Raw genomic sequence first — 24,078 nt, forward strand, 5'->3', positions numbered from 1 at the left:
TCCTCTTTCCTGTTTTTTCTCATTCCTGGGCCTTTCTCCAAACCACACTGCTCCCTGCCCGCTGTGCCCCAGCACCCTGTAGTGAGCTGGCTTCCCGATGGCAGCATGCTGGTTCCCTTCGGTGAGCGGGACGTGGGCTGAGGGTGGTGCTGGTGTGTGGAGCCTGGGCTGGGCTTGTGATTCTGCTGGTGTGAATTCATCCTGAGCTTGCAAACAGACCAGTGACCCCATTGTCTGTCTCCCGCCCCCAGCTAGGGGCCAGCCTCCCTTTTCTAAGCTCCTGAATATTTGTCATTTTTCTCTCCCCAGTCACTTGACTGGACTCCATTAAAGGGGCAGAGCTGGCACGGGCCGTGGGGTGGGATGGCCCCCTCGGTGCCCTGCCCTGGTTCAGAGAGCTGTGCCCTCTCCAGCACCTTGGCCCTGCTCCCCGTGGCAGGGGAGCCATGGGACTAGGGGGGCACCTGGCAGAACAGTAGGCGGGGGCAGGGGGTGGGCGTCTGGGCTCCTCCCAGGTTGGTCTTCTGGATTCCATGTTGAATTTTCTCCAAGATACCCCAGGGCTGCTCTGGTGTTGCTTTATAAATCCTGGGTCTTGGTTCCATTCTAATGGGAGCAGATGGATTACTGCAGTCTCTGCCAGGAGGCCTGAGCAGCCCCAGTGCTCAGGGTAACTGGAGCAGGACCGATACTTCCTTTTCCTAATAGAAAACGACAAAACATGTAGTGTAGCTTGGTCTTCGGAGTCTGCGTCGGGTCCTCCCTCTGCCTCTGATTCACTGAGTTGCTTCATCTCTCTGAGCGTCAGGCTCCTCACCTGTAACGATTCGTCCTGTATCACTGTGTTAGATGCTGTGGTCAGTGAGGGCCTGGGGAGGTGATTTTACACAGACTGGCATGAAGTGCGAGAGCTGTGAGCAGAGCATTGAGGCAAAGGAAACCGCAGGTGCAAAGGTCCTGGGTTGCAAGTGCCTGTGCCTGAAGAACAGCCAGGAGCCCATGTGGCTGGAGCGGAGCGGGGTGTGGGAGGAGGCATATAAAAAGGGGTGAAAAGACAGCGAGAGGCCAGATCATGGTGGGTCTTGAAGCCACGGTGTGGAGTTTGGAGTTTCCCTTGAGTATGATGAGAAATCTTACAATAAACCACCTTTGGAGAGTTTTGAGCAAAGGAGTGGCAGGATCTGACTCATAGTTTTAAGAACTTCCTTCTGACTGCTATGTGGAGAATGGACCCTCGGGGTCCAGAGAGGGGAGATCCGGGAAAAGAGGGTACAGGAGGCTAGTGAGAGGGGTAGTGGTGGCCTGGACCAGAGTGGTAGTAGGGGAAATGGTAATGTATTCAGGATACATTTTAAAAGCACAGCCAGCGGGATTTGCTGATGTGTTATACGTGGAGTGTGTGTGTGAGACAGGGAATCGGGAATACCCCAGGGTTTTTGACCTGAGCAACCAGGGGATGGAGGTGCCATGGGCTGAGATGGGGCAGGCTGCAGGTGGGGCAGGCGTGGGGCTGCACCATTTGACATTCCACCAGCAAAGTCTGAGGGTTCAAATTTCTCCACATCCTTGCTAATGCTTGTTATTGTCTGTCTTTTTGATTCCAGCTGTCCATTGGGTATGAAGTGGTGTCTCATTGTGGTTTTGATTTGCATTTCCATAATGACTGATGATGTTGAGCGTCTTTTCATGCCCTTGTTGACCATTCATATATCTTTTCTGGAGAAATGTCTATTCGAGTTCTTGGCCCATTTAAAAAATTGAGTTGTTTGACTTTTTATTATTATTGAATTGTGTTACTTATATATTCTAGATAGGAGTCCCTTACCAGATATATGATTTGCAGATATCTTCTCCCATTCTGTAGGTTGTCTTTTCAATTTTTTTGATAGTGTTTTTTGAAGCATAAAAGCTTTTAACTTTGGGGGCTTCCCTGGTGGTCCAGTGGTTAAGACTCCACGCTTCCAATGAAGGGGGTGCGGGTTTGATTCCTGGTCGGGGAACTAAGATCCCACATGCGGCGTGGCCAAATTGTGGGGAGGAAAAAAAAAAAGAAAAAAAGGCTTTTAACTTTGATAAAGCCCAATTTATTTATTTTTTTCTTTCGTTGATGGTGCTTTGGGTGTCATATCTAAGAAACCATTTCCTAACCCAAGACCACGAAGATTTACTCCTGTGTTTTCTTCTAAGAGTTTCATAACTTCAGCTCTTATATTTAGGTCATTCCTCCATTTTGAGTTAATTTTTGTATATGGTGCAAGGTAAGGGTTCAGCTTCATCTTTTACATGGGAGTATATCTCGTTGTCCCAGTACCATTTGTTCAGTTCTTTCCCATTGAACCCTCGGCACCTTTGTCAAAACTTAATTGACCATAAATGGGAAGGTTGATTTCCAGCTTCTCAATTCTATTCCATTGATCTATGCCAATTTCCACCCAAACTTGTTTACAGTAGCTTTGTAGTAAGTTTTGAAATTCAAAAGTGTGGGTCCAACCTTGTTCTTTTTTCTCAAGATTGTTTTGGCTCTTCTGCATCCTTTGCGTTTCCATATGAATTTTAGGAGCAGGTTGTCAGTTTCTGCAAGAAAGGCAGCGGGGATTTGATAGAAATTGTGTTGAATTTCATCCGGCGATGTTTTAAGACATTGATGTTTTGTTCTTTTTAGAGTCCAAATTTCATACTTCATTTGTTAAATTTATTCCTAAGTATTTTATTATTTTTGCTGCTACTGTAAATGAAATTGTTTTCTTAATTTCATTTTCAGATTAGTCATTTCTAGTTTATAGAAATACAAATGATTTTTGTACATTGACCTTATATCCTGCAACTTAAACTTGTTTATTAGTTCTAATAGTCTTTTAGTGGCTTCCTTAGGATTTTCTATATGTAAGATCCATGTCATCTACAAATATAGTTTTATCAATACTTCTTTCCAATTTGGATGCCTTTTATTTCTTTTTCTTGCCAAATTGCCCTGGATAGAAACCTTCAACACAGTATTGAATAGAAATGGTGAGAGTGGACATTGTTTTCTTGTTCCTAATCTTGAAGGGGGAGAGCTTTCAATCTTTCACCATTAAGTATGATAATAACTGTGGGTTTTTAGTAAATGCCCTTTATCAGATTGAGGAAGTTCACTTTTATTCCTAGTGTGTTGGGTGTTTTTATCATGAAGGGGTATTGAATTTTGCCAGATGTGTTTTCTATGTCTATTCAGATGATTATATGGTTTTTGTCCTTTTTTCTATTGATAGGATATATTACATTAATTGATTTTTGGATATTAAACCAACCTTGCATTCCTGGGATAAATGTCACTTGGTCAGAGTAAAAAATCCTTTTTATATGTTGATGTATTCCATTTGCTAGTATTTTGTGAGTATTTTTGCATATCATAGGTATTATGAATATCTATATTCATAAGAGAGACTGGTCTGTAGTTCTCTTTCCTTGCGATGTCTTCATCTGGTTTTGGCTTTATCTTTTAATGGGTCAGAGAGTGTGGAACAGGAGAGACTGATCATCTTCTCCCCTCCTGTGCTCATGGTATCTGGTGGGAAAGGACAAACAGAAAGGACAAACTCTGAACCCAAGTCCAGACAGCGTCAGCAGAGGTACCAGTGGGGTGGACCAGCCTTGTCGGTAAAACAGGATAGTAAACCTAGCTGACGGCGCAGAGGCGGTGGGCTCGGCCTGCTGGCTTCCTTGTAACATCTTCCTGTTGTGAGTCCTGCGTTTCCAGGACAGTGAGAGCATCTGAGGAACCCCCACATCCTAGCCTTTAAGGGAGAAGGAGGGACCATGAGGGTTAACCTTGGAGACCCCTCCTGGCTCTCAGGCTCTAAGAGCTTGAATCTTAATAACTAACTAAGCAGCTCACCCTCCCTGTTAGGTAACTGGCCCAAGTTCCATGGAAAAGAGGAAAGGGAAGGGCAGCATCCTCGCCCAGAGGCCTGTGAGCTCAGGTCAGGCCCTTGTTGAATGATGAGTACCAGGCCAGCCAGTGATAAGGACAGGTCAGACAATGCTCTGGAAGAGCCTGCCCCCGCTCGGGCCCCAAAGGAAAGCAGATCCCTGGTGGTGAGGCCTGGAAAACAGCAAGTCCTTTAGGAACAGAACAGAGTACGGATGGGCAGCAGCTCTGTGGGCCCTTTCCGCACCCAGCTAGCAGCAGAGTGGGAGGCTCTATAAATGGGAGCTGCAGATTCCTAGCCTTCCCCACCCCAGCCAGGGATGGGGCCACCAGCTGGCGTTGCAGCACTGCCTCAGGTGTCTTGCTAAATAGTTGTTGGAGTCCCTGCATGACCTTGAGGAGGTGACTTCTTTCTCCACCTCTCAGGGTGTAGCCCAGCTACACACACTGGGCAGCCCCCGAGTCTGGGCTCCTCCAAGGAGCCAGTGGCCATTCCCTCTGCAGACTCACTCTTCCTTCCTGGGGCAGCTGGTGCTATTTTTGTGCCTGCAGCTCAGCACAGAGGCCCAAGGTCCCTTCGAGAAAGCCCACGAGACAGGCAAGGAAAGAAGTGAGTGGGCTGTCCCTGTTCATTGCATCTTTTGCTCACAAGTCCCCTTTCGTGGTCTCTCTTCAGCCCCCTCCTGCTCAGCGAGCTGGAGAGGCGGCACTCGGGAAAAGCCGGCATCTGTTAGGTAACCAGCTCAGCTGCCGTGCAGGGTATGATGTAACCTTGGATTCTGTGGTTGCTAGGAAAATTCTGCCGCAGTGGTATTGCGTGGTCCGAGGACTGAGGCGAGAACAGAATGTTCCCGGGACGACAGGGGAAGGACTGGTAGGGCTTCCCAAGCAAAGGAGCCCAATCCCAAGAAGTCGGATGATTTGAGCTCCTTTCTAGAAGCTCGTTCCCCTTTGCAGGAATAGAGGTTGTACTGGTAACAGCAGAACCCCATCAAGGCAGATGGGGCATGTGTGGCACGGTTACTCCCCTGTGTAGCACCTTGGCCCTCTGGTGCCCCAAACCGAAGGACACGCCTGTAATGTTACATCCTTGTGGACGGGCCCTCCTTCTACAGCACCCATGCCTGCGTGCCTCCTCCGTGTGGCAGGGCAGTTAGGAAGGAGGTCAGGACGAGGCTGCCAGTGGGAAGGGGTGACTCCCTGTGGCGTGGACGGAGGTGGCCGACACCACGCCCCGGGGTGGGGGCCGGCCGTGGTGGCGTCCTGCCCTCTCCCTGACTCCGTTTCACATGTCCGCCGCCCCACCGCGCCCCGCTGCCCGCGCGCCCCTCAGTGGCCTTTCCTGTTTCTGCTGCTCCGATCCCCCTCCCCGGGAAGAAGTCCTCCAGCGGAACAGAAGAGAAGTTTGTCTAAAAGGCCATGGGCAACTGACTGTTACTTCACGTTCAGGGTGCTACCAAGAACGATCCTTTAGAGAAAGGGGAGAGCGGGACTTCCCTGGGGGTCCAGTGGTTAAGACTCCGTGTTTCCACTGCAGGGGGCACGGGTTTGATCCCTGGTTGGGGAACTAAGATCCTATATGCTGTGCAGCCAAAAAAAAAAGGGGGGGGGGCAGGGGGAAAGGGGAGAAAGTGGCAGGGCCCAGGCAGGGTCCGGGCCCAGGAGGTGGGGTGGGACCTGCAGGTCACCTCACCTGCCCTGCAGGGTCTGCCACTCAGTCCTTCCTGCCCAGCAGCTTCAGGTGGGGGAGGCAGGTCAGCATTTCAGGCTCTTTCCCTCCTTCCTGCCTTTTCTGGCTGCATGTCAGAGCCTGTCTTATGGAAAACAAGACAAAGGAAGTGATTTCATGAGTGCCTGGACCAGAATCCTCAAATCCACCATTAAAAATAACAACAAAAAGATTATGGCCATTATCTGTCTCCATGGGAGCCGGGCCGACCACGGGCTGGAAATGGGCCTGGCCGCGCTCCCCTGAGCAGGTGCTGGGTTTGGGCAAAGAGGACTGGCTGTTAGGAATTATGAGCAAGATCCTCCAGAGGGATCAAAACAAGAGTCTTAAGAAGGAAGAGAGAGGTTCCCAAGGGCCCCCGGCTTTGGTGACCTTGGAGCAAGGGTCACAAGCAGAGCCCTGCTCCAGGACAGCAGCCTGGGTTCTTGGCACGCTCACCTCTTCACCGTGTAGCCTTGAGCAAGCCCCTGAGCCTCGCCCCTGCGGCCTGCAGCCCACAGCCGTGCAGCAGGGTTGCTGGCCTACCCTGGCCAGGCTGTAGGGGAGGCCCAGGCCCAGAGGGGAGGTGGGCTCCCCCAGAAGCACTTTGTTCTCGGAAAGCACCCCGCTACAGTGGACTGACTGACACTGCATCGGGGGCCGCAGCCTCCTCGCCTTGTCCCAGGTTGCAGCCCAGGGCCAGAGGACCATCCAGCAGCAATTCTTTCGCCCTGGTCTGCAGGTGCAGAGGATGTGGTGATGGCGTTTTCCAGGTCGGAGACGGAGGACCGGAGGCAGTAGCTGCAAACCCCTTGGAATACCCTGGAGGCTGGCAAAGGCCAGGAGATCTGTGTGGACCTCACCGGCTGAGTGGCAGAGGGTCACCTTCCCTACCCCGACCCCCTCACCCCACCCCTTCCCGTCCCGCCCCACGGCCACTCAGAATCCTCCAGGGAGACACCAGTGGTGCAGTTACGATTGGCTTAAAGGGACGGACTCATGATTGGCTGCGGGAAGAAACCTTTTTATTTTTAAATCTCGACCAACGCAAACCTTTTTATTTCTGACTCTTATTTAAAAAAAAAAAAAATGCGCCTCGGTGTATGGCTTCTCAGGAAGCTCTCCGAGCTCTGGTGCTTTATTTCGGTCACTTTTTAGGAATGTGAAGAGGTCCGATTGGCTGCTTAAACTGGAAAAGGATTTTGATTGGCTGGCTAATGGGAAACGGTTTTTTTTTCTTTGGCTGCAGGTGTTCTGCTGATGGCAACAGCTCCTCTCTTTTGAATGTTGAAAACAGGGTTTGGGACGTTGGTTGTTATATTTGACTTGAAAAAAGAAAGAAAGAAAGAAACCAAGTGCGCTTTGCAATATTTATTACACAAAGAGCTTGCTGCTGCTGCTTTGACGTGTTTTTTGTTTGTGTTTGCATTTGATTGGCTTTCGATATGTGTGTTTGGTTTCCCATTGGCTCACCCATGACTCCTGTTGCCATGGGCTGCCCACCCCCTGCTGCGTGCGGGCCCTCTCCAGCCCGGGGGTCCACCTAGAGGGTGCTTTTGCTTTAATGACCACACCAGGCTCCGTCAGCGAGGGGACCCCTAGGACGCCAAGCAGGGCCCCCAGCTGGAAAACAGGGCCCCAAGGAGGTTTGTGTTGTCCTGATCCAGCCTGCCCGCGCTGAGCCATTCCCTCCACATTCAACTTCCTGAGGCCTCATGGTGGGGGCTCCTCTTATAAGGGGCAGGAGCTGCTCCCAGCTCTGAGACCCCGAAACATAGCAGAGGTCTCTGCCCGAGAGCCCAGAACCCCCACAAAGGCCCCAGCTTGGCTCACAAGGCCCAGGAGGCCTTTGGCGCGAAACGCACCCTCCCACCTCCCCCAGCCTCCTCCCGAGGTGTGTGCTGCCAGCGCAGTGGGTCCTGACCAGCCCTGGGAGCTCTCTCATCCGAGGCCGTGCCCTTCACTGCACTGCCTTCAGAAGGGTCTCTCTCCGCAGCAGCCTGGAAGGGACAGTGTCATTATTTATGAAGTGCCCACTGGGACCGCTGGCTGGGTCTTCAGTGAGCGAGTGCCACCCGGCTGGCCCTCAACCCCGCCCCCAGAAAGACATTGCAGAGCAGTGGTCTTTGAAGGGCTGCAGGAGCCCCAAGTCTTCCCACCTGCCCTCCTCCCCCTGGAGGCGGCCTGTCCTGCTCCCTGCATCTCTCGCGGGAGTGGAATCTGGGTGGGGAGTTGGAGGAAGATGCGGGCCTGGGGAGGGGAAGCCTCCCCACGCCCCCGCCGCGACCTCCCACCCCCATCCCGGAGGTAGTAGGTGGCTGAGGTCTCCTTCTCACCCCAGGTACCCAGAGCCAGGAGAAGACGCTCAGGGCCAAACTTCCCCCTTCTCGGGGCTTGGGGCTGTCGTGGAGCAAGGGAGCTGAACGCCAGCGTGTCCCGGGCCCCAGCCCCCGGGAGCCCCATGGCCCCGTGGCCGTTCACACTGTGCTCTGAGCTTCCTCTGAGCCTTGCCCCAGCGGAGGACTTGACACGACCTAGACACCCCATCCTCCTACACACAGGGGCCCCCCGCCCTGGCTAGCTGGCCATTAGTCTGAAAAGGCCGTTGATCCCCAGGGGACAAGGACTGTGGACCCCAGCAGGGGCCTGAGAGCATCCTCCTCCAGGGGGGGCAGTGCGTGTACACACACATGTGTGTCTGTACTCGTTCCCAGCTCAGTGGCCCGCAGCTCCAGCTGAGCCCCTGGGGAAAGGTGAGTTTTGTTCAGTCTCCCCCCACCACCCAGGTTGTAACATCTGTTATCAGCTGTCTTTGCCAGTGTTGCCGGCTGGCCCCTCTCCTTGTACCTGTAGCCCCCGTCAAGGGTCCGAGTCCTGGCTGATGGTGTGTTCCTGCCCCAGTCTGTCCTTGTCAGGGTCATGGGCCTCCCTCTTGTAACTTGCGATGGCCCTGATCTGTCTCATCTTCTGCAGAAGAAAAGTGGAAATGTTGCTGTGGCTTCGTATTTCAACTAAAAATATTTCTGTTGAAGAAAATAATTAACAATAAAGATTTTTAATAGTTTGGCTCATGAGCTGATTTCCCCGCATCACGTGGACTCTGCTGCTGGGGCCCGCCCTCCCCGAGGAGGGGCGAAAACACCATGTTTGCTAGTTGAATTGTCTATGACCTGGAGTGGAGCCGGGGGTTTGGGAGAATTCCCAGATCTACCCACCCCAGCTGACACGTCTGTAGGAAGGGTGAGCCCCCCTTTTGACCTGGAGGTTCCCAGTATTGTCCTAGTTGGGCTAAGGTCAGTAATCCTCAGACGTGGCCTCCCCACTCCATGCTCTCAAGCAGACACTGAGCACCCCGTCTATCCAGACACCCCAACATCCTGTGTGATGGCAGTGGTCTTAGAATGCTTGTAACAAAAGTCCAAACAGACTATCCATCCGTCCATCGTCCCAGAAACAAGATCCGTTGGTGTTTGGCTGTATATTCAAGTTCGGAAGCTAAAGTCATTTCTGCTTGAGGAATTTTTGCTTTGGAAGCATTTTCTAGAATTTTTCATTTCCACCCTTCATCGTCCCATTTTAGGTCTTTATTTATTTTTTTTCTGCTTACATGGACTCAGTCCTTCTATTTCCTTTTCAAAGAGTTTCCCTGGGTGCTGAATGCTATGAGGTTTATAGAACATGGGGACTGACGGCACAATCGACAAAATTAAATCTTAGGGTTGGAAGAGATGTTGGAGGTTGTCTGGCAGCCCATGTAGTAGCCAGATGTGTGAGTCCCCTCTGAAGCATCTCAGAAAGGGCTTGTCTGGCCTTTGCTTGAATACCCTGTAGGACTGGGGAACTCACTACCTCACAAGACAGCCCATTCTACCTTCAGGTAATTTATGCGCAGCCTTATATTGAGTTGGTCTGCCCTTCTCTGTAACTTCCTTTTCCAGGAAGGAAATTACAGTTCTTGAGAGAAAGACAAAAAAAGACAGCTGTGTTAGCCAAAAGCTACGTGTCAAGGGACTCATGTTAGGGAAATGATGTATAGAATCTCCCCACCCCCAGCCGGTGTTCTGAGTGGCACTGTCGGTAGCTAACCTTGGACTTAAACAGCTCCTCTAAGCTGGGCCATCGTGCAGAGGGAGGGGTTGGCTGGCCCGGATACCACCTGCCCAGCCCCCAGAAGAGAGCCTGGCACTGGAGCCGGGAGGGAGGAGTCTCCCAGCGCTGTCTGATGGGAATTAGGCTACTTCAGCAGGGGAAGGGGGAACACTGTGGGGGCAGGCCTGGGTCTCCCGGGGTCTGTCAGCCCACACAGCAGGCAACCTTCTGGGTCCACCTTCCTAGGTACAGGGGCAGGGGCCAGCAAAGACCCGGACCTCAGGCTTGGGACTGCTGAGGCCTGAGACAGCTGGGGGCCAGGCTGAGCCTGGGGGAGGCCAGGGTGGGCTGAGGAGGGAGGCAGGGCACCTGCACTTGCTGGTGTTTCCCAGGCCTGGGGGGAGGGTGGTGGAGAATGAATGAAGCCTTCTCCCTGGCCCCGCAGTGAATAGCACCTGTGAGTGCTATCCAGGCTGCTCCTGCCTTTGAACAGGGCCCTTTGTGACAGGGAAAACGATCCCTCCTGGGCACCTGGTTCAGTGGTGGCGGCTTCCGGAGCAGGGGAGTTCGCTGTGCCCCAGGGGACCGCCCCCCCCATCACCCACCGGCCCCGCCCTCGCAGTCTCTTTCCCTCCCCCCCTCCTCCTCTCTCTGTCTCTCTGGCTCGCTCGCTCTCTCCTGGCTGCCCACTCCTGTTTTGGAGGATGAGCTACGCCTAGACTATCCTGAGGCCATGGTTAGAAAACACTTCTGGCAGTTACCCGGTGGTCTAGTGGTTAGGATTTCAGGCTTTCACTGCTGTGGCCCGGGTTCAATCCCTGCTTCGGGACTGAGATCCTGCCAACCACCCCCCCCAACAACAAAAAAAACAAAACCAAAAACACTCCTCCATCCAATGAAGCAACTTTCTCTTCTGGGGCAATGAGTGGTGTTTACAAGACTTGGGGGCTTGGGGCACCATGACTGCTAGTCCTAATTTAAAGAAAGTCCTCATCAAAGGACAAGGGCAGTAAAATGCCTTTTGAATACAGCTAGTGCATCGCTTTGGCTTGGAACTGAGCCTCACGGACGGTTTCCGAGCGGCGGGGGCGGAGAAGTCAGGGAAGGAGGAGAGTGTGCAGCAGGTGGCCGCCTTGTTGGCACACCTGTGGGAGCCCCGCCGCACCTGCACAGCCCCAGAGCCTCTGAGAGTTTCCTCCTCTGGGCCCTCGGCCTTGGCCATGGAAGGAGGTGGGTTTTCGCAAACATCTTTTATGCAGGTGACACCCGCATAAAGGATTGTTTTTTTTAATCTTTTGGCCGCACGGTGTGTGGGATCCTAGTTCCCCGACCAGGGATCGAACCTGCGCCCCCTGCATTGGCAGCATGGAGGCTTAACCACTGCACCGCCAGGGAAGTCCTGGTGTCCCAGTCTTAATAACACAGTGAATGTGTCTTGGGTGGGTGTTATGTGTGTACAGGTGCGTAGTACTTTATGTACACCATCTTCAGTCATGTGTGAGCTAAGTATGTTATTATCCCCATTTTACAGATGAGGAAGTGGGGGTTACCTAGTTTGCTAAAGGTCGGCATGGTACAGCCGGAACTTGGACCCAGGTTGTCTGACCCCAGACTGCATGCGTATAGCCACTACTTCCAGCTTTGACAGGAGGGGGCGGGTTGGGACTGGGGTAAATCCTGTGTCGCCAGGCAGCCCAGTACCTTTTCCCCAGGGCCATTCTGGTGCTTGCCCTTGTTCTCCAAACCCTGTTGTGTGCGACTCTAGTAGGTTGTTAACAGGTATTTGTCAGGCAGGTTAACCCATTGCTGGGTCCTCGGTTCAGCCCTCATCTCCAGGATGAAGCTGCTGTCCCAACTTGTCCATTCTGACGCGTGCTTCTCGCCTTTCACCCATTCTGAGGCCTCCTCGTGCGGACCTGGCAGTTCTCCAGGCTAAGCTGGTTTCTCTAGCATAAGTTCCTCTTCCACTTTGCCCTAACTCTTCCTGTTCACAGCCCCCCGCCAGCACCTGGCAGTCCAACCTTGAAGCACACCCGTGTCCAAGTGAGGGCAGCGGGAGAGCTCTGAATCTGGGGACAATGGGCCGGGTTTGTGACCCTCTGTACCTTTGGGCAGGTCTCAGCCTGATTTTTCTCATCTATAAAATGGCAATAATAATAGAAACTAGTGGACCTTTGACAAACTACATGAAAATGCTTTGAGCCCAATAAAGCCCTGGACAAACATGGTTCTCTCCTGACCTCATTTTATGCTGTTTACTCCCATAGTATAAATCATTACGTCTTTATGTCTTTGGGGGCTGGGGAGACATTAAGTGTCCACAGCAAGAATTCTGAAGGCCACCTGGTGGGATTGAAGCAGCTGTGTGACTTGGGCCAAATTACCCACCACTGGAAAGACAGAATAAAGCAGAGCATCGATTCTATAAGGCTGTTGCTGAGAATGAACGAGATAATGCACGTGACAAGTTTGGCCGCGTGACCCGCCCACAGTGGGTGGTCAGCACATGCGGTCATCATTCAGTCACCGTGACGGTGTCCTCCACCCCCATATTCCCTGCGTATAAGTCACGCAGAGCAAGGCCTTGTCTGCAGCTCCCGGCCGTGCGTGGGGGGAACAAGCCTCAGGTCCGATCAGGTGCTTGTTGAATGCTTTTCTGATGAGGATGAAAGAGCTGAGAGGCTCCCTTGTTGAGGCCAGAGCTGCCTCCTGCTTCCGCCCCCCAGGGCCTCTCCCTCTGCTAAGCAGCTTTGCACGCAGGAAGAGCTGTAATTGGAGCAGAGTCCCTCAGCCTTCCGGAGCCCACAGAGCTGAGGGGGGTCCCCCAGATGGACCTTGTCATGGCTGGACAGGCAGGGAGAGGCCTCTCGGAGCCTGGGGGTGGGCCATTCTGCCAGGGTTCCAAGGACCCTCCCGCTCACTGGCTTGTGCTTCAACTCCAAATAGAATCCGAGGCAGCCAGGGAAGGGGATAAAATTAAACCCTTGATCATGATCAAGTGGTTAAAGAAAAGCCTATCCCAGCCGGAGATTCCTTCCCACAGCGGCTGGCTCCGCCTGAGAGCAGACCGAAGATGGAGCCGCTGGCTACTAGCGCCCAGCCCCCTCTGCCCCTCCTCCCTCATCAGAGATCCCCCCACGCCCCACCCCCCAGGCCTGAGGTCCCCCAGCCAGAGCTGTGGAGTGGAGCAAAGCCCCCGTCAGTCCCCGGGGTGGCCGCTGGCAGGGGAGGCCCTCCCGGACGCTGGACTCAGGAGCTGCACAGACCCGGGTTCAAACCCAGGCTCTGCCAGTTACCAGCTGCGTGACCCAGACGAGTCACTGAAGGGCGCCAAGCCTCTGCTTCCTACTCTGGAACGTGCCTCCTGGGCTGTGGTCTGGATGCAGTGCGTGGACACCAGCAGTGGCGGGCCCAGGGTGGGCCACCCGGGAGCAGCCTGCCTGGGGTCGGGCACGTGTTTGTTCACTAGACGGAATTTCAAAACAGTAAAACTGGCTAAAGTTCTGGTCCACTTTTTTTTTTTCTTTTTGTCTGCACGCACCAGCAACTTGACCTCCCCTCAGGTGGCCTCTTCTGAGCAGGCCACACTCAAGACTCTGGCTGAGATGCCACCGAGGTGATGGGCCTCCCAGGCCCGGCTCCGGGGCCCTCCATGCACTTCCCTGCCCTCAGGGCCACTGTGGGCAGCGCAGGGACAGCCTCCTGTCCTCACCTGCAGCCCGGCCTGTTGAAGGCGGCGGCAAGCAAGAGGTGATGGCTGAGCCGCTGGCACCTGGCAGCCTAGCCCGTGAGAGGAGGAGGCCTGAGCTGTACCTTGGCCGGGAGCTGGGACGCTGGGAGAGGAAACAGTGAGGCAGTAAAACTAGCCCTTGTTTCCCAAAGCCTGCGCTCCCTCCCGTGTCCTGGCTCACAAGAGAAACACCCACCGCCCCAGGGAGCCAGAGGCCCAGGCCCGGGCATGGGGAAGGGGCCCGGATGAGGGGGCGGCCGACAGTGGCACCAGCCTCACCCTCAGCTGTTTCCACAGACCCTCCCAACGCTCTGACGGTGCCCAAGGCAGCCTCTGCCAGGCCTCCCTGGCCTGGCGTGGCCCCTCTTGGCCAGGCCTGCTGTGCAGTCCCTGCTGTGCGCCCTCAGAAACACTCTGCGCCCCTCACCCCCAGACTCCAGCCCAGAGGAGGCCGGTGGAGGCCGGAGGCGGGGGGCTGGCTGCCCCTGCCCACCCACCCCTTTCTCAGCCAGACTGCCCCTGCCCGCTTGCCCCCCTGGGAAACTGGTCCAGCATCCCAGGGGAAGGTGGTCTGTGGGCTTTCCTCTGGCTGAGTCACCCGCCCATAGCACATCCGAAACTGCTGAGGCCGCAGGGAGGCCATGCCCTGGGAGTGGCAGCCTGGACTCTGGCCCCTCAAGGTTTCTGTCTAGAACCTTCCTTGGTGGCTCCCACAGGTGCCCCTAGCTCAGGTGGCCAGCTGCAGAGGGGAGCCCTGAGACCTCTGGCTGGCCCCCCGGACCTCTCCAGACTTCCAGGGAGTTAACCCGGCCCAGCTGCCCCAGCTGGGCCCCTGAAACACCGGCTGAGGACCTCCTGCGTGTGAGCTGGAAGGTGGCGGGTGATGAGAGGGACCCAGCCGTGCGCTGTGGAGACGGAGGAGGCCGCCCGGGCAGGCTGATCTGGAGACACGCCACAGTGTCCTGGGAGGGAGCAAAACCCTTGTCACGGAGGAGGTGGACTCAGGCCTGTTGCCAGGAGCCCAGGCAGTCAGAAGGGTCCCTCGGAGCTCCGGCACCTGCCTGTGGGGCTGTCCTCCTTGCCTGTTGTGTGGCCCAGGGGGCGGGGCGGGGTATCAGGGCAGGGCAGTGGCAGAAGCCTGCGGGTCCCCTGGGGTCGCTGGTCCCTGGCTTTTCTCCGGCAGCCAGACCCAGAGGGGGCAGCTGGAGGAGCCCGGGAAACTGCTTCTGAAGGAGAAAGCGTCTGGGGGGCGATGCGCCGGGGCAAGCCCGGGAGTTCAGGCTGGAGCCGGGCAGTTGCCGGAGAGCTGGCAACGCACCCTCACCGCCCTGGCCCGCCTGGCGGATTCCTGCTGCCGCTGCTGGATGGGCAGCTGCCAGCACTAGCTCGGGCCTGCTCTGGCCGCCCCCTCTCCAGGCTGTGTGATCTATTCAGGGCCCAAGCATTTGTCCTGGGGGACTAGGAGGGTGAGAGGGGGTGTCCTAGTGCCCTGTCCCTCCTCTGAGACGTTGGGAGGACGAGCTCATGCTTGTATGTGGAGGGCACCAGCAGCTTATGAGATTAAGCTCTTAAAGGTCATTAGGCAGAAGAGGAGGCTGGGGCAGGGTGGGGAGGGGGTGGGGCATCGCCGAGAGAGCACTGGACCGCACCTAGGGTCTGAGCGCTGTACCTCCCTCTGCCACTAACCTGGAGTGATTCCATCCCATGTGTCTGAGCCTCAGTTTCCCACCTGTGAAGCAGGGGCTTGTAGGAGTCATTGGTGCCGCTCCCCAAACACTCCCGAGCGCTCCCTTCCAGGCACACAAAAGGATTGTGTCCCCCTCCCCCTCTTTTTTCAGTTAAGCGTGGCCCTGACTTGCTTTGGCCAATGCAACGTGGGCAGAAGTGCTGGGCCATTTCAGGGGGAGGCTTTAAGAGCTGCTTGGTAATGTTCCAGAGGTGTCTGGCCTATGAGCCTGGGCCCTGGCAGAGCCCTTGTGCCAGTCTACCACTGAGGAAAGAAGTGTGTTGTTGTTTTGTGCCCTGAGGGTCTTGGGCCTGTTTGTTTCGGCAGCATCACCTGGCCTCTCCTGACCGCTAGATAGCACCGGTGATCTCGAGCCTTTGAGGCTCAGTGGCATTCTGACTCTTGCTGTATCAGAGAAGGCTCTGTTCTGCTCACCGCCCAAGGGCTCCCCTGAAACCGTGTGTCTGGGAGCTGCTTGCCTTTCTGGTACCCGAGAAAGCACAAGTAAGGCTGCCCGCATTCCCACCCTGTACCCTGCAAGGCCATGGCTGCCCTTTGCACGCAGGATAAAAATCTCCCCTCCCTTGGGTAGGCAGCCCAAGGCCCTGGTGACCTGGCTCCTGCTAACCTCTGACCTCATCTCCTGCCACACTTCCCTGCCCTCCACACCCAGCCCCTTGTCTCCTCTCATCACCCAGACACGCTGAGCCTGCCCCCATCTCAGGGCTCGTGTGCTGGCTCTTCTCTCTACCTGCAGTTCTTCTCCACATGGCTGAATCCTCAGTTTTCAGATGTCAGCTCAAGTGTCACTCCCTGTCTTAGTCTGTTCAGGCTGCTACAACAAAATATCACAGACCGGGTGGCTTATAAGCAACAGAAATTTATTTCTCACAGTTCTGGAGGCTGCAAGTCCAAGATCAGGGTGCCAGCATGGTCAGGTTCTGGTCTCACCAGCCCTCATGGTGTCCTCACGAGGTGGAAGGGAGGAGGGAACTCTGTGGGGTCTCTTTTTTTTTTTTTTTTTTTTGCTGTACGTGGGCCTCTCACTGTCGTGGCCTCTCCCGTTGCGGAGCACAGGCTCTGGACGCGCAGGCTCAGCGGCCATGGCTCACGGGCCTAGTTGCTCCGCAGCATGTGGGATCTTCCCGGACTGGGGCACGAACCCATGTCCCCTGCATCGGCAGGCAGGCGGACTCTCAACCACTGCGCCACCAGGGAAGCCCTGTGGGGTCTCTTTTATAAAAGCACTAATCCCATTCATGAGGCCTCCACCCTCGTGACCTAATCACCTCCCAAAAGCCCCACCTCCTAACACCATCACATTGGATGTTAGGATTGCAACATATGAATTTTTGGGGGTGGGGGTGGGGCACAAACATTCAGACCATAGCACCCCCTTGAAGGGGCTTCACTGACCACCCTATATTGCTTTCTCCTCCCTGACATGCTCTATCCCATTTTTCCGTTTATTTTCTTTATCTGAAAAAGCCTTATTTATGAATTTCTTCCTTTGCTTGTTTATCTCTCATTCCTCCCACTAGAAGGTAAGCTCGTGGGAACAGGAACCTCATCTGACTTCTGCACTGCTATGTCTCCAGTACCTGACATATTGTAGCCTCTCAATAAAGATTTGTTAAATGAATGAATAACCTTGACCTTGAAATAGCTTCCTCTGCTGGGCCCTCTGTGACCCACAGATACAGTGACTCTATTTTCTGAACAAAAACAAAGAAACTTGGGACCTACAGAGAGAAGGACATGGTCTGTTTCTCTGGCTGAGGCCTCAGGGCACGTTTCAGGGGGGCTGGGCCCTGACACCTGTGTGGCAACCCATACCCACAGCCCTGTTGGGCCTGTCTTGGCTGGTAAAGCAACCCCAGGCTCAGGGACGTGCAGTGGTCACAACCTTCTGACTTGAAGGCAGCAGAAACCCATCTCCAACTGGATCCCGTCGCTGGGGAGGCTCTGGGGGTAAGTTTGTAGGATGAACGCAGTTGCTGCAGGAACCAGGGCCTCAGGGACTGGAACTGGAGACTCACTGCTTTTGAGGGGATTCTCCTCTTCTAGGTCCATCGCTGCTTGTTTCTGCTTCACCATTTGGTCTTATCATCTCCTTTCAGACTGACCTCCTCCTACAGCAGCCTCAGTGCCCCAAACAATCCCAGGGCAGTGTCTGATTGGCCCTGCTTGGGTAATGTGCCACCTTTGGACCAATCACAGTTGCTGGGGCCTTAGCCATGTCCCCTTCCTGTGACCGGGGTGGGACAGGCTCTTGAGAGCATCATCGCCACCAGGGCCACATGCAGAACAGCAGTGGTGCCTAAAGGGAATGATGCTGTGTGGTCGGGGACAAGCCGTCCACCACTGGGCTCTGGTGCTGGCTGAACCCCAGGTGGTGAGAAATCCCACGGTGACATCAATCCTGGGTGCTCAGCTAACCTGCCACGGGGGTAGGAAGAGGACCTGCCCCTTGAGATCAGGGTTTTCTTCTTCCACATGTAGACCTGGTTTTGCCATCCTAGAGCAGCACTGTGGTGTCATGTAGCCCCTACCTAGGATGGCAGGTGTCCCACAAGAGTAAAAGAAGGCCGGAAAATGCTACATGCTATACACATTCTTTTGGAGAGTCGCAGTATACTAAAGGTTCTGAGGAGTCCTGCAATAAAGACATCCATTTCATTTAGCTTTTCATCTAGCTTTTCCCTCACCTATTGGAACACAGAACTCAAGTCCTGAGCCCTGCTGCTTATGGGTTGTGTGTGATTTCTCCAAGCTTCAGTTTCCCCACCTGTGAACTGAGTGATAATACCAACCCCCACAGGGTGGTTTCAAGTGTGGAATGGAAACAGGTCTTTGGTAAGTATCTTGTGAGCCTGAAAGCGCTGTGCAGACACCTGACTATTTTCCGGTTTAACCCGGGAAATAACACATACTCTGTTTACCTTACAAGGTAAGTAATCCTGAGTCATTAAGATTAGGGGATGACAAAGGGAAAGGAGGTGACGCATCCAGGATTGGCCAGACAGGTGACTAATCAGAGGTGGGTGCAGAGGAATTCCAACAGCAGTGCTGTGGAGACTAAAGGCTCGGGGGCCAGGAGAACAGAGGCCACAGTGATGGGAAACCCTGGGAAGAGGTGCTGGGCAGGAGGGAGGTGCTGGCTATCACTGCTGAGTCTTTCTCAAGCCTTCTAATCAGACAGCATCACTGGTGTCCACTCCCCGAGCCTTCCTTGTCTCCCATGGGGAACTCTGCATAGGATAGAGGTGGGTCTATGAGTTTGCTTGGGCTGCCTTAACAAACACCATAAGTGACTTAAGAGAAATTCATCTTCTAGGGAAGTCCCTGGTGGTCCAGAGGTTAGGACTCCATGCTTCCACTGCAGGGGGCATGGGTTTGATCCTTGGTCGGGAACTAAGATCCTGCAGGCCATGTGGTGCAGCCAAAAAAAAAGAAAGGATGAAATTCATTTTCTCACAGTTCTGGAGGCTGGATGAAGGTGTTGGCAGTGTTGGTCCTGCTGAGGACTGTGAAGGAGAGATCTGCTCCAGGTCTCTCTCCTTGGCTTGTAGATAGCTGTCTTCTCCCATGTCTCTTCACATCATCCATCTTCCCTCTTCGTGGCTACATTTCCCCTTTGTATGAGGACAGCAGTCATATTGGATTAGGGCCCACCCACAGTGACATCATTTTAACTTGGTTACTTCTGTCGAGACCCACCCCCTCCACATAAGGTCACATTCTGAGTTACTAAGAGTTAAGACTTAAACATAACGAACTTTGGAGAGACACATTCTACCCATAGTGGTGGGCATTCTCCCGAGTGGGAGTCTCCCTCCATCTCACCAGCCCAACTCCTTGGCCAGAAGCATGTGGATTGTGGCCTCCTGGCAGAGAGATGGAGCCCGTAATTGTGTTAATTGCCACAATACCAAATCTGCAATTAATATGCCGTGGGAACACTGAGCAAATGGACTAATAGCACATAATTGGACCTAAACTATACCCTCAGCAGGGCCGTGCGGCTGCGCTCTGCTGTTTATGCTCCTTTTCAAATTAGCAAAGACGAGCAAATTAACATCCGTTTCCCCTTCACCCTGCTCCGAGGGGAGCTGGGGGGGAAACTCGGGGAGGGGGGATGCTTGGCAGGCACCCTAGTTGGAGCCCGTCCAGAGCCAGGCACCAGGCTGGCCTTTGGAGCTGTGGGCAGGATGAGGGTGTTGAAGGAGTGAGGAATCCAGAGCTTTCCACAAGTCCTGACACGGGGGCTTTGGCTGACCCCCCCCCCCCCCAACTAGGATGGCAGAGAGTCTGGTGACTAGGGCATGACTCACATGCAAGTGGCAGCTGTTTGGGGCCTGGGGCAGGATGGGTTCGGCTTTGGAAACTTGAGGCCTGGTGCTGGGATCTCTCGTCCTTATTCCTGAGGTGGTGGTCAAGTCCGGGGACAGATGGCAACCCTCCTCAGAAGGGCAGATACAAGCTCCTCTGCCCTTTCCGCACGCAGGCGGCCTTGTGTTTCCTCAGCCCCAGGGACAGCTTTCTGGAGCCTCCTCTGCCCGTGCTTGCCTCCTTCAGCTGCAAGGTGCCCTGCTCGGGCCTGCTGGCAGCCAGCCGGAGCTTCTATCCTAACACGTGGCACCCCCGGCCCAGCCAGCGCCCTGCAGAGCCTCCACCTCCCCCACCCACCGCCGCGCGTCTGGGGCTCCCTGTGCTCATACTTGGCCGCCCGTCTGCTTCTTCCTTCCTTCTAGCTCCCAGGTCTTGCCCCAGGGACACAGGAATGGACTGAGCCTGTGGCCTGCGGTTCAGGTAGTCTTTCCTCGCCCATCTATCCGGGCTCCTAGCTGGGCTTGTGGGGGACCAGGGTGGGAGTCGGATTAACAGACTCCTCAGCTGGCCCCCTCCCCTCCCCTCCAGGCCACTAGGGTGCCCCTGCCCCCCAGGGCCTGGGTGGAGGGCGAGGGAGGCCCTTCTCGCTCCAGCGCCTTCCTGAAATTTGCTTGTCTGCCTTTCCCAGGCTGTGCTGGGCCTCCTGCCTGGCTCCTGCTAAGCCAGCCACAGCAGGGCTCATTGAGAATTCTTGGGTCCTCTCTGCGGTTGGTCCGTGCGTTGGTGTCGGGGAGACTGTCTGCCTCTGACAGTCAGCTTCCTCATTTGCATCCCCTAAATCAATGCCTTCAGATGCTGGAAGCCCAGCGCAGCAACTGAGGCCAGCAGGGGAGAGGAGAAAGGGCTTCCTGCTGCCCCTTGAGGCCCAGGGGTGACTGGAAACAAGAGGCCCTAAGGGAGGGCACAAAGGGGCGGCAGCAGAAGCCCCTCCCTAGGCCTCCCCTGGTCCCTCCTGCCTGCCGAACAGGGAAGGGGGCAGCACCTGCCCTGTGGCTTTGCTGTGATCTTCTGGGCCCTGAAGATGCCTAGGGCTCTGACCCAGTGCCAATCCTGACCATGCATCCACCATACCAGGAGCTCCCAGAGCTGCAAGAGGTATTGGACAGGATGGAGGTCAGCCAAGCAGTTCTCCCGTCCGGATGCCCCTCTGACTTTTCCTGGTGTTGCAGAAACTCTCACCATCAGAGCAGTTTCTGGGAGCTAGTGATGTTGTCGGTAAGAGCTTCAGCTTACGGCCAGACAGATATAGCTCAGCTCTACCACTGAGCTTTGTGACCTTGGGGCAAATTACTTGACTTTTCTCAGCCCCAGCGTCCTCCTCTGTAAAAGCATGATAATCATGGTATTCACTGCGTGTGATCGCTGCCAGCGTTGAAATCAGACAATGCACAGAATGCTTCTTGCACAGCAAACGCTCGCCATGTGAGTCATGCTCGTTATTTCTTGATTTCTGGGGGTGATTAATCCCTGCTACACAGATGAGGAAGGAGGGGAAAAAGGTATCCCTGAGCAATTAAATGAACGGGAGCCTTGAAGGAGCCAGAGTTTCTGAAATCGGGCTCTTGATTTTTATTGTCATTTGCTGGTCCAGGAAAAAACACAAAAATGCCAGAGGAACCTCTGCTAATTCTATGCTGCACGGTCTTGGCAAGTCACTCAACCTCTCTGAACTCCTGCTTCCCATCAGTTAAATAAAAACCCCTATGAGGGAGGTTGCTGTGAGTCCCAAACGCATCAGATGCCCTTGAGAAAGGAAGTATGCTAAACAGATGCAAAATCTAAAGGGCTGCATGAAAGTAGTTATTATAACCATCATCAACTCCTTAGACATCTCAAGTACACTCATATACACCATCAGCACCATCGTCATCATCGTGGGAGCAGTTACCACTAACTGAGCATCTAATATGTCTCAGACTGAGCTAAACTCTTCATATGCATTCTCTCACTTGATCCGCACAATAATCTAAAGGAGGTATGGGACTTCCTTGGCGGTCCAGTGGTTAAGACTCCGAGCGTCCATTGCAGGGGGCACAGGTTTGATCCCTGGTCGGGGAACTAAGATCCTGCATGCTGCATGTCGTGGCCAAAAAAAAATCTAAAGGAGGTTGATGATGATGACGATGGTGATGATGACCATTTTACAGATGAGGAAACTGAAGCTCAGAGTATCTAGGTTGTCTGGTCTTTTCTGCTAGTAATCGGAACCCAGGTATATCTGAAGTAAGACCGTGTGAGTAAGTCAACCTTCCCATTTTTTTTAACCACTTATTCTGCAACCTCCCTCGTAATTCTAGGAAATATGATGGAGCTACGGATAGAACCCAAGTTTGGTGCTGTTTCCACTGTGCCCAAACAGTGGCCGTGTTTCCTCTGGGCAGTTTCTGCCCTCGCCTTTCCCTCCTCCCTGGAAACCCAGTCTAGTCCTTTCCATCAGCGTGTTGTATGCAGACAGGGCACATCATATTTGGCTTGTGTGCCCTCAGAGGGACCACGTTTGCCCATATGTGGTGTGTGTGTATAGCGTATTGGGTGTATGATTGGTGCTGCAGAATAAAATAGCCACCCCTCCTCTCGGGCTTCCCTGGTGGCGCAGTGGTTGAGAGTCCGCCTGCCGATGCAGGGGACACGGGTTCGTGCCCCGGTCCGGGAGGATCCCACATGCAGCGGAGAGGCTGGGCCTGTGAGCCGTGGCTGCTGGGTCTGCGCGTCCGGTACCTGTGCTCCGCAACGGGAGAGGCCATGGCGGTGAAAGGCCCTCGTACCGCCAAAAAAAAAAAAAAAAAAAAAAAGCCACCCCTCCTCTCCATGGCGCAGAAGTGAGTGGCACGCGTGCATCCCCTGGCAGCCCATCCAAAGAGAGGAGAAAAGGCTGTGTGTTAACTTTGGGAGTGAGGATAAGCAGGAAAGCTCAATCTCTGTCACTTTTGGGGGTGCAAAAGTGAGCTGCGTGGCTTCTGTGTCAAGGTGAGTTTTCCTTTCCTGGAAAATTTCACCAGCCAGAGATAGCCGATGCTTCATGTGTGGGAATTCCTGGTTCCTTTGCAAGTGGAGAGCTATAGAAAGCTTTGGAGAGAGTCTAACCCAAACCCATGCGCCCCAAGCCGAGTCTCTGGAGACCACAGGAATGCCCCTTCCTAAGTCAGGGTTTCTGCCACTTCCAGAGAGACGTAAAGCCCCGAGCCATGGACAGAAATGAATAATGATAACAGCTGATGTCGTGCGTGGGTTCCTCTATCCCTCACATCCACCCAGGGAGGTGGGCACTGACTTATCTCCATGTTACAGATGGAGATACAGAGATTGGAGAGGTAGAGAACCTTACCCAAGGCCACAGAGGGAGAAACCAGTACAACTGGCAAAAATACAAAAAGGCTCACTGCCTCACTCTTTGTAAAAGCAAAAGACTTGAAACAACACATCATTAGGGAACTGATGAAATAAACTCCAGTGTGTCCGCAGGAAGGAAAACTCTTTCTCTACTCACAACACCTCTTTTTTTAAAAATTTTACTTTTGGCTGCATTGGGTCTTTGCTGCTGTGCGCAGGCTTTCTCTAGTTGCAGCGAGCGGGGGCTACTTTTCGTTGCGGTGCGCGGGCTTCTCATCATGGTGGCTTCTCTTGTTGCAGAGCATGGGCTCTAGGCTTAGTGGGCTTCAGTAGTTGTGGCTCACGGGCTCAGCAGCCATGGCTCACGGGCCTAGCCGCTCTGCGGCACGTGGGATCTTCCCAGACCGGGGCATGAACCCGTGTCCCCTGCATCGGCAGGCGGACTCTCAACCACTGTGCCACCAGGGAAGTCCCCTCTACTCACAACACTTCTGACACCAAATGTGTGGGTCTTCCACACCAAAAATTCTCTGATTCTCTGTGGACATCAACTGGGTGTCCTACAAATGAACTTAATCTACTAATTACCTAGAGTTAGTGCAGACCCCACGAGTTAGGGCTCAGCCCCACCTGCCTCTACTTCTTTTGCAAATCGCAGGTAGTGGGTCCCCAGGTTACCCACACTTGTCTGATCTGGCTGTGACCCTCCCCTTCAGTTTCAATAATTTGATATAATGACCCACAGAACTCGAGGAAACACCCGACTTCCCTTTCCCAGTTTATTATAAAGGATATTATAAAGGATCCAAATGAACAGCTAGATGGAAACGTCCCTAGATCAAGATCTGGAAAGGTCCCGAGTACAGGAGCTGCTTTCTGTCCCTGTGCAGTTGGGGTGCATCACTCTCTCAGCAAGTGGGTATGTTCAATGGCCCAGAAGTTCGCCGAATCCTGTAGTTCAGGGATTTTTATGGAGGCCCTATTATGTAGGCATGATTGATTATTAACTCAATCTCCAGCCCCCTTCTTCTCCCTGAGGTTGGGGCAGAGTGGGGCTGAAATTTCCAAGCTTCTAATCACGGCTTGGTCTTTCTGGTGACTGGCCCTCATCCTGAAACTATCCAGGAGCCCACCAAGAGTCACCTCATTAGAACAAAAGATGCTCCTATCACCCAGGAAATTCCAAGGGATTT

At 54.1% G+C, this 24,078-nt stretch overlaps 2 protein-coding genes across 12 annotated transcripts in view; both read left to right on the forward strand.

Annotated features, from left to right (window-relative positions):
- Positions 1–8,682, forward strand: part of CTNNBIP1 (catenin beta interacting protein 1) — a 53,146-nt gene extending 44,464 nt beyond the window's left edge. For 6 of the 11 annotated variants that reach the window (XM_049712814.1, XM_049712816.1, XM_049712815.1 and 3 more), the window contains one exon: positions 6,285–8,682. In XM_049712814.1, coding sequence (XP_049568771.1) covers positions 6,285–6,685 — 401 coding nt within the window. In that variant the 3' untranslated portion in view covers positions 6,686–8,682. The remainder of the gene's footprint in view (positions 1–6,284) is intronic. The other 5 variants (XM_049712818.1, XM_049712823.1, XM_004272369.3 and 2 more) reach the window with 4 other exon arrangements.
- Positions 1–24,078, forward strand: part of CLSTN1 (calsyntenin 1) — a 523,112-nt gene that overhangs the window by 416,561 nt on the left and 82,473 nt on the right. The gene's annotated exons all lie outside the window — the stretch shown is intronic.

Source organism: Orcinus orca, chromosome 1 (genome assembly GCF_937001465.1).
Source record: "Orcinus orca chromosome 1, mOrcOrc1.1, whole genome shotgun sequence".
Taxonomy (NCBI): domain Eukaryota; kingdom Metazoa; phylum Chordata; class Mammalia; order Artiodactyla; family Delphinidae; genus Orcinus; species Orcinus orca.